At 64.0% G+C, this 9,652-nt stretch overlaps 1 protein-coding gene across 1 annotated transcript; it reads right to left on the bottom strand.

Annotated features, from left to right (window-relative positions):
• Positions 1-216: 216 nt before the first annotated feature.
• On the bottom strand, positions 217-9,595 carry Pcsk4 (proprotein convertase subtilisin/kexin type 4). Its single transcript, XM_076558818.1, is given in 16 exon segments — positions 217-851; positions 976-1,016; positions 1,018-1,102; positions 1,957-2,081; positions 2,218-2,400; positions 2,680-2,797; positions 2,869-2,972; positions 3,048-3,148; positions 4,914-5,126; positions 5,215-5,387; positions 5,584-5,672; positions 5,772-5,848; positions 6,274-6,402; positions 6,490-6,582; positions 8,913-9,017; positions 9,226-9,595. Coding segments are annotated over 16 exon segments (2,016 nt in total). The 5' UTR covers positions 9,463-9,595; the 3' UTR covers positions 217-708.
• Between the last annotated feature and the right edge of the window lie 57 nt (positions 9,596-9,652).

Genomic DNA, 9,652 nt, shown 5'->3' with positions numbered 1-9,652 from the left:
GACTTGGTGTGTTTCCTTTGTGTCTCCTGTCCCTACATTCCCTCCTTAGGGTGGTGAGAACCCGTTGTAGCCCTGCAGGCTACAATGCAAGTGGAAACGAGCTCCCTGTCCATGGTGTGCGGTAGTTCGGCGCGGATGGACGGGACAGGGTGGATGGTACTTTGGCCCAGGCCTTGCTGGGCACACCCCGCCCTGAAGGACACCACAGACTGGACATCCATTTAACTTTTATTTACCAACTATGAGGTCAGACCCAGGGCAGGGCAGGGACAGATGGTGGGTGGCTGTGGTCTGACCTCTGCCCACTGCACCCCAGTCCTGCTCCAAAACCAGTAAGAAGACACCTCTTCCACCAGGAGCAGCCGTGGCCCACGCAGTGGCCGCCCGATGATCTGCCAGGGCCTTCTGGGGGCAGGGTCCTGTTCCAGCCTGGGAGCGGGGCCTTGGGGTACCGCCCTTCCGTCCTTTGAGTCAGGCATCTCTGCCTCCCCAGCCTTCAGGGTCTCGGTCGGGCATTGGGGCGTCTAGCCTGGGGTGGGTGGGCCTTCCTCAAGCCCAGAGGGGTCTCCTGAAGGCTCTGCCAGCTGGGCCAGCGCCATGGCCCGGGACTGGTAGCCGGGGTGGCCGCCGGAGATGGCAGGCCTTGGAGGAGCCCTGGGGCTCATCCAGCACTAGGGACGGACAGGGGACAGGCAGTGCAGTCGCTGGTCAGGCCGCCCCAGCAGGTGTAACAGGAGGGTGACAGCTGGCCTGTCCCTCGGTCACTGGCTGCTCTGTGTGGCTGTGGAGCCACCGCTGCCGGCCGGAGAGGAGGCAGAGCCAGGCCAGGCCGGCGGGGGGAACATGGCTTTCTGTACAGAGACAGAATGGGAATGGGGTGAGGCTGCCGTGGAGGGGACAGCCAGTGCCCGCCCACCCATCCCGGGCCGCTGCGCCTCCTCCCCCGACAAGTGACCATGCGCTGCGGCCACTCACCCTGGCACAGCCCCTCTGTGTCCCTCTGCACGCACGCGCGCGCGGCTGGTCACCTGGGGGCCCTGGGGCCGCGCTGTCATGTCCTCGCCCGTCCCGTACAGCAGCAGCGTGTAGTAGAACAGAGTTCCTGGGCAGGGGTCGTGGTGGGCACCAGGGGGCAGGCTGTCGGTGGCCTGCCAGGCTCTGTAGCCAACCTCAGTGGCTCCCACCCAGGGCCCCATATCAACTGAGCCTGGCGGCTACACACCTACTGTGTGCTGGTGGCCGGAGGCCCCCACTTCCCAAGGGTCAGTGCACCTACTGTGTGCTGGTGGCCAGACCTCATCTTATCCCTCAGGTAGTTAATTCCTTATTGTTCACCACTGGTCAGACCACCCCCATGATTCTCCCAGGTTGTTGCACACCTACTGTGTACCGATGGCCAGACTCCCCTCCCTTCCTCAGGTGATTGCACCTACTGTGTGCCACTGTGCTCAGACTGCCCCCCACCCACTTCCTTCAGGTAACGGCACTACACCTACTGTGTTCCAGTAGTCAGGTCCTCCTCCCCCATGTTTCCCCGTAACTGTACACCTACTGTGCACCAGTGTCTGGGACCCACCTTCCTCGGGTAAAAACACCTACTGTGTGCTAAAGTAACTGTTGCAGGGTCTCTCCAAGAAAACCCCTGGGACCCTCTGTGGTTGTGAGTCAACTACAACAGGGAGGGTCCCCAGCCCTGCAGCACGCAGCACACAGCCCTGCCTCCCTCATACCACAGCCCTGCAGCCCTGCATCCCGCATCCCACAGCCCTGCAGCCCTGCATCCCGCAGCCCAGCATCCCTGCAGCCCAGCATCCCTGCAGCCTGCAGCCTTGCAGCCCGCAGCCTTGCATCCCGCATCCCAGCAGCCCTGCAGCCCCAGCCCGCAGCCTTGCATCCCGCATCCCAGCAGCCCTGCAGCCCGCATCCCGCATCCCAGCAGCGGCAGCCAGCTCTCACCTGTGTTAAAGTAGTAGCCCTTGTTCTCCAGGCCCAGGGTCCACAGGCCCTGCGGGTCCTCATCCCAGTAGTGGGTGGACATGAAGATCCAGTTGTTGTAGCCTTGGCCGCTGATATCCAAGGGTCTGTGGCCGGCGGGCGACACGGGAGACACAGGGCGGTGGCGTTTAACACGCGTCCTCTCGGGCCCACCCGCTGGGGTGCCTGCAGCGGCCGGGCAGGGCTGCCCTCGCCCACAGGGCCACCCGGAGGACCTCACACCTGATGGCCACAAGCGTGGAGCGCGTGCCCATGGGGCTGGTGAGGGAGATCTCCAGGTCCCCGCGGCGGCTGTAGGAGAGGGACAGCTGCACCTGCACGTGCTCCAGCGAGCGGATGAGGCGGTGCGAGCCGTAGGAGCACGCAGACACGTTCTTCGACACCAGCATCCGGGGCAGGATGGAGCTGGTAAGGTGAGGACGGTCCTGTGGGCCTGCCGTGGGCCGGGTGGCGCCGGGAGGCGGGTCTGGGGGTCCGAGGGCCTGAGGGCACTCTCCTTCCTCAGATGGGTAAACTGAGGCTTCGGGGCATCTTCCCTGCCTTGGACTAGGGTGGGGAGGTAGGGGAGGCTGCAACAACGTGCAGGGTGGAGACCTGGACCTGCCTCCTGGGGTGTGGGCGGGGCCTCCCTCCAGCGGGCGTGGCTGGACCCTCCCCGGCGGGGCGGGGCGGGGCCTCCCTCACGTGGGGGTGTGCACCACCCGAATGACACATTTCTTCTGCGGCTGCGTGGGCAGCCACACGCGAGCCAGGTCCACCAGGAGCCCCGCGTCCAGCAGCCCGTAGCCGTAGTGGTGGCTCACTGCACGGGAGGGGAACCGTCACTCGCCCTGCGCGCACGGCTCCCCGGTCCCCTGCCTGGCCCCGCCGCACCTTGGCGCCCCACGCCGTTGATCCTCCAGTCCTCCGCCTGCAGCTGCGCCGGCCTGGACGCGCGGACCACCAGGTGCTGCAGGTCCCTCCAGGTCAGGAGCGGGCTGGGGGGGCGAGGGCGGGTGAGCCGGGCGCCGCCCGTGGGGGCGGGGAGGTGGGCGGGGCCCCAGGTCACCTACTTGGCCTCCAGAGCCAGCGCGATCATGCCAGCGGCCAGGGGCGCGGAGGCCGAGGTGCCCGTGTGCTTGTCTGTGCACTGGTGGTGCAGGTCCGTGGTGACCTGGGGACAGACGGACCTTGAGCCCAGGGCGCGGCCCAGGCGAGGACTCGTTTGGAAGGTACTAGGGACTAAGTCCACAAAGTGCTGAGGATTGAGCTAGGTATGAAGGCACCGAGGACTAAGCTCGAAAGGTACTAAAAGCCCCAGGCCTGGTGATGCAGGCGTTCAACCCCAGCACTCGTGGGGCGGAGGCAGGCGTCGCTGTGACTTCCAGGCTGCCCTGGTCTACGTGGTGAATACTAAGGACTAAGTTTAGCAAGTACTGAGGACTGAGCTCAACCATTACGAAGTGCTGAGGTCTAAAACTGCTAAGGACTGGGCTCCAAAACCACTGAGGACTGCGTTCAAAATGACACGGCCCTACATCTAAAAAGTACCAAGACCAGGCCGGGCGGCGGTGCGCGCCTTTAATCCCAGGCCTGGGGAGGCAGAGGCAGGCGGATCTCTGTGAGTTCGAGGCCAGCCTGGGCTACAGAGTGAGATCCAGGACAGCCAGGGCTGCACAGAGAAACCCTGTCTAGAAAAACCAAAAAAAAAAAAAAAAAAGTGCCAAGGAAGACGGAGACTCGGGCCCTGGTACTATCGGGGACAGACGAGCTGGGTCGCCAGGCCTCAGCCTCGAGAGAGAAGTGGTAGGGGCCGTGTCTCGTGTGTGTGGGGAGACCTGGGAGCCGGCAGGCGTGGTGTGTGTGTGTGTGTGTGTGTGATGTGTGGTGTGTGTGTGTGTGTACGTGTGTGGTGTGTGTGTGTGTGTGTGTTCGTGTGGGTGGGGACCTCAACCAGCCCAGCAGAAGCAGGGTCTGCAGGTGGCGGGGACACGGGTGGCGGGGACACGGGCGGCGGGGACACGGGCGGCAGGGACACGGGCGGCGGGGACACGGGTGGCGGGGACACGGGCGGCGGGGACACGGGCGGCGGGGACACGGGCGGCGGGGACACGGGTGGCGGGGACACGGGTGGCGGGGACACGGGCGGCGGGGACACGGGTGGCAGGGACACAGGTGGCAGGGACACAGGTGGCAGGGACACGGGTGGCGGGGACACGGGCGGCGGGGACACGGGTGGCGGGGACACAGGTGGCCGGCCCTGGCGCGGATCTTGCCCGTGAGGCAGAGCGGCGTTGCCAAGTGGCCGAGGTGGTTGCGTCTAGGTTTGGAAGAGCCGGAGGGGCTGCGGGGCGGGGCGGGGAAGGCGCACGAGGGGCGGGGTCCGGTCCCTGCGGGGCGGGGTCTGGTCCCTACGGGGGCGGGGCCTGGTCCTTGAGGGGGCGGGGCCTGCGGGGTGGGGCGGGGTCTGGTCCTTGCGGGGACGGGGCCTACGGGGCGGGGCCTGGTGCCTGCGGGGCGGGGCGGGGTCCGGTCCCTGTGGGGCGGGGCGGTCTGATCCCTGCGGGGGCGGGGCCTGCAGGGCCGAGCGGGGGGTCCGGTCCCTGCGGGGCGGGGTCTGGTTCCTGCGGGTCCGGGCCCTGCGGGGCGGGGTCTGGTCCCTGCGGGGCGGGGTCTGGTCCCTGCGGGGCGGGGCCTGGTCCTTGCGGGGCGGGGTCCGGTCCCTGCGGGGCGGGGCCTGGTCCCTGCGGGGCGGGGTCCGGTCCCTGCGGGGCGGGGTCTGGTCCCTGCGGGGCGGGGTCTGGTCCCTGCGGGGCGGGGTCTGGTCCCTGCGGGGGCGGGGTCCGGTCCCTGCGGGGCGGGGCGGGGCCTGCGGGGCGGGGTCTGGTCCCTGCGGGGCGGGGTCTGGTCCCTGCGGGGCGGGCTGGCCGGGTGCTCACGATCTGAGGGTCGATGGCCACCCCGCTGCTGAAGGTGGTGGTGAAGGTGGAGGCGCAGGCCTCGCTGTACCAGGGCACCCGGCCCTGCCGCGTGGTGCTGCCCACGGACAGCGTGTGGATGCTGTTGGTGTAGCCATCACAATTGCAGTTGTCGTAGTGGAGGCCGCCGTTTCCCGAGGCCCAGATGAACAGTGTGCCCAGCCCTTGGCGGCCCTGGGTGGAGAGTGACCCGGAACGCGGTCAGCCCTCCAGGCTCGGGGCCTGGTCCCCTCCGCCCAGGGTGCGCGCGCGCCCTGGGCACCTTGGTCACGCCTCGCCTGAAGGCCTCCCGAGTGAGTATGCCCGGTCCGTCCACCGTGCGACCGTCATCCTCGGGCCCCCAGCTGGCGCTGTAGATGTGTATGTGTTGCGGCTGCAGGCTGAGGGACTGTGCCTCCACGATGTCCGTGATGGTTCCGTCCAACATGCGCACGCCTGCGCGGGTGGGCGTGGGCCTTGCACCAGCGCCCGCGCTGGTTGCCCTTCCCGGCCACCTCCCCGCCGCCACCTTTCAGTCGCCCTCAGCCTGGGGCCTGGCACCGCCCAGTGGTGGGAACGGGAAGGGGGTGGGAGTAGCGTTCTTCCACTGGTCAAGCTTATCCTAGCGTCCCCCGGCCTCCACCCCTGGTACCTCCAATCCTGGCATTGAAGGCCACACCAGCGCCACAGAAGCCGTTGTTAGCTGTGGCAGACACCTCCCCTGCGCAGCGGGTCCCATGCCTGTTTCCGGGCAAGGGGGAAAGCAGACAGCCATGTGTCACGGCCCACCTTGGCATGGCATTTCTGCAGGCCCGGGGAGATACCGCGGCACCAACTCACCGGTTCTCATCGCTGGGTGTGTAGCGGGGCTGGGGATCTGGGTCATAGTCATTGAAGTCATAGCTGGCCAGAGGGTCCTGGAAGGCGAGCAGGGAAAGAGAGACAGGGATGAGGGGATGGAACTGGGGGTCCCGGGAGGACTCACATAATTTTTTTTAAAAGATTTATTTATTTAGCTGGGCGGTGGTGGTGCGCGCCTTTAACCCCAACACTGGGGAGGCAGAGGCAGGCGGATCTCTGTGAGTTGGAGGCCAGCGTGGTCTACAGAATGAGTTCCAGGACAGCCAGGGCTGCACAGAGAAACCCTGCCTCAACCCCCTCCCCCCAAAAAATAAAAGACTTATTTATTTATGTACATAGTGTTTTGCCTGCAGGCCAGAAGAGGGCGCCAGATCTCATCACAGATGGCTGTGAGCCACCATGTGGGTGCTGGGAATTGAACTCAGGACCTCTGGAAGAGCAGCCAGTGCTCTAACCTCTGAACTCTAGCCCAAGGACTCACATAATTAGCCCAGAGGTCCGGGTGGTCCTTCTCAATGCCGTCATCCAAGATGGAGACCACCACTCCCCGGCCGGTCAGTCCCTGGTTCCAGACCTTCAGGATATTGAGATCTGGCTGTATCTCATTGTTCTATGGCAAACGAAGAGGAACCTAGGTCAGTGGTGCTCAGGCTGGTGCCCTCCCCTGCCCCCCCCCCAGTCCAGCCCAAGCGCTCACCATGTACCATTGCTTGGAAAACCAGGGGTCTGTGGGCACCACCAGGGAGCGCTTCACCCGCCGCCTCAGAGTCTGTTGCTCAAACCACTGTACCTGCAGAGGGAGGGACACGGGCTGGACGGCCACTGCCTCCAGGGGGTGGGAATGTGGGCGGGAGGCTGTGGGACTCCATGGCCGTCCTTCTGAAGAGATAGGAATGTTAGCTTGGACTGCTCTTTGGGTCGCCCACGATCCTCAAGCTGTGTTCTCAGAGACCGCTGAGGCCTGAGGATGCATGAGTGAAGCTGCTGGGGACCAGTGTGGCTCTTCTGGTCCCAACCCTATTCCTCTGTCCTTGTTCCAGATCCTTCTCGCCAAGTCCTGCTGGCTCCCTCCCACGGCACTAGATTTTTCTTTTGAGACAGGGTCACACTGTGTAGCCCTGACGGGCCTGGAACTCACTGTGTAGACTAAGCTGGCTGCCTTTGGAATGCTGGGGTCAAAGGTGTGTCCCCCGACTCCCAGCCCAGCAGCACTTTGAACACCCCCCGCTCCAACACTCTTTCTGGGTCAGGACACCCCTGGTCCCAGGCCACACAACTTCCACCACCTCCGTGTGTCTGCTCTTCCCACTTGTTTTACATGTGTCCTCTCTCTCTCTCTCTCTCTCTCTCTCTCTCTCTCTCTCTCTCTCTCTCGTGTGTGCGTGCGTGTGTCTGTGTGTGTGTGTTGTGTCTGTCTGTGTGTGTGTCTGTGTGTCTGTGTGCATGTGTGTGTCTGTGTGTGTGTGTCTGTGTATGTGTGTCTGTGTGTGTGTGTGTGTGTGTGTGTGCGCGCATGCGCGCACGTGTGGCTGGAGAGGTGGTTCAGTGATTAAGAGCACTGGCCGCTCTTGCAGGGATCTACATGGCGGCTCACAACCATCAGGGACAAATTCCAAGTAGCTCTCGTGCCCTCTTCTGACCCCCTCGGCACCTGCGAGCATGTGGTCCATGTACAGACAAGCAGGACAAACACTAATGTCAATCAAAAGAGATACAGATTAAAAAGTGTTTGCATTTTTAAAAATGTAACGGGGGAGTCAGTTTCTCCTTCCACTATGTAGATCCTGGGACCTGAGCTCAGCCAGCCGGGCCGCAGGCATCTTTACCTCCGAGCCGACTCCCTGGCTCTCTGCCTCTACCTCTGTTTTCTGAGATAGGGCCCAGCGGCCTCAAACTCTGTCTCTGACGACGAGCGTGTGCTCTTCCGCCTGCTCACTGTGCGGACCCCAGGACTGCCTGCTTGCTGAGCAAGTGCTTCCTCCCCCCCCCCCCCCCCCCCGAGCCCTAGGCCCTGTCACCTCCCCCTTGGTCCACCATCACCACACCTATCGCCCCACTGGCCTTCAGCAGTCAGCCTGCTCCTCACTCAGCTACAGCCAGCAACCAGGAACGAGCTCATGCATTCTCTTTCACCCCAGGACCTTCATGTGTGCTGTTCTGCCAGTCAAAACCAGCTCAGGTCCCCTTCTCCATCCACCCATTCGTCTCATCTCCTCTCTCGTTCGCTCCACACTCTCTCTCCCCCTTCCTCCTCCTCCTGTTGGTCTTCCCCCTTTCCTCGGGGTTTGGCTCTGAAGACAGTCCCTGTGGTGGTTGGAAGGACTCTTCTGTTGGAATGCTTGGTGCCCAGTGGTTTAGGAAGGACTAGAAGCTGTGGCCTTGTTGGCGAAGGCGTGGCACTGGGAGGCGGGTGGAAGGCCTTGAGGTCAGTCTCCCCGAGGGCTCTTTGCTTCCTCCTTGTGGATGTCAGCTCACAGCCACTGCCCCAGCGTGCCAGCGTGCCAGCCTGCTGCCACGCTCCCCGCCGTGGGGTTCACGGACTCGCCCTCTGACGCTGTGCGCTCCAATAAACTCTTCTTTCTATAAGTTGCCTTGATCGTGGCGTTTTTTGTCACAGCAGTAGCACAGTAACTAAGACAGTTCCTGATGCTGAAGGTGAGCACCTCCTGAGTGCATCTTGTGACCCACTGTGGCCACACGACCCCATGCCGGTTCCTTGCTAAGAGCTGTTCCTAAGGGAGGCCTGGCCCGTTGTGGATGTGCTTAGAGAAGTTCCCCAACACCATGGGCTCTGCTCCCTCCCGATTCAGCTGCACACTCACTGATTCTCGCCTGGGGCACAGTGTCCCGGGGTGTTGAAATGGACCAGTTCCCTTCCCTACATCTCAGGGCTTGGAGCGGGAAAGGAGCAGTGCCCGAGGACGTCCATCCTTGAGAAGCGGCGCGGGGCCCACCAGTAAGACCCCCCCCCCCCAGTGCCATGTTGTGGAGATGCCATGCTCATCCATGACTTCCCCAGGCAGGCCCCCCCTCGCAAACCGACAGGCCTCTCTCATAGCAAGAACCAGACTGACGGAAGGCGGCTGGTTCTCCTTCGATCGCAGCCATGGGCTCACTCACCTTGGGCTCTTTCTTCAGGCGCAGACGGTGGCCCCAGTGCGGGGTCAGGGACTGCTGGGCCACACCCCGGTGCCGTAGATGGAAATACAGGTCGTCAGGGAAGATCTGGAAATGGGACGGACAGGGGCATCGGCTGGGACCTTGCTCCTTGGACAGAGTCCCCGAGGACGGAGTCCAGTTTCCGCGGCGGGGTCCCAAACTGAACACGGGGGGGGGGCACGCAGACGCCTTCTTCATACCCGAGGGACCCCCCCCACCTGTCCGGGCCCTCCAGGTCCCCACCCCGTGTCCCGTCCATCCAGGTCCCACCCACCTGTCCCAGGTTGACGAAGCCAAATTTACGTGCCAGGCGCTCAGCCTCCTGGTAACCTTTGGTCACCCGCACGGCCCAGCTGCTGACATAGATAGGGGCCCGGGCTGAGGCCCACCCCACAGCCTGCAGGGCCAAAGCCGAGGCCAGACCCAGCCACAGCGCAGTCGGGGAGGGCCGCATAGCGGGGGGCGGGGCGGGGGGCGGGGCCTCCGGAAGCCACCCCATCCCGGACACCATAGCAACCCTGAAGCTTTCAACTCCCAAGGGGCCCTGCGGCTTCCTCTTTCCCCCCTACCCATGAGGGGTGGCGATATCCCGCATGGAGAGACATCCACACAGACCTAAGCTGTCGGGGGCCTCAGTTTCCCCACTTATACAAGGACAACCCCTCTATTTGGCCCTTAGGAGCAGGTTCAAGATCACAGGG

This window comes from Peromyscus maniculatus, chromosome 22 (assembly GCF_049852395.1).
Source record: "Peromyscus maniculatus bairdii isolate BWxNUB_F1_BW_parent chromosome 22, HU_Pman_BW_mat_3.1, whole genome shotgun sequence".
Taxonomy (NCBI): Eukaryota; Metazoa; Chordata; class Mammalia; order Rodentia; family Cricetidae; genus Peromyscus; species Peromyscus maniculatus.
This window is presented reverse-complemented; position numbering and strand designations above follow the sequence as displayed.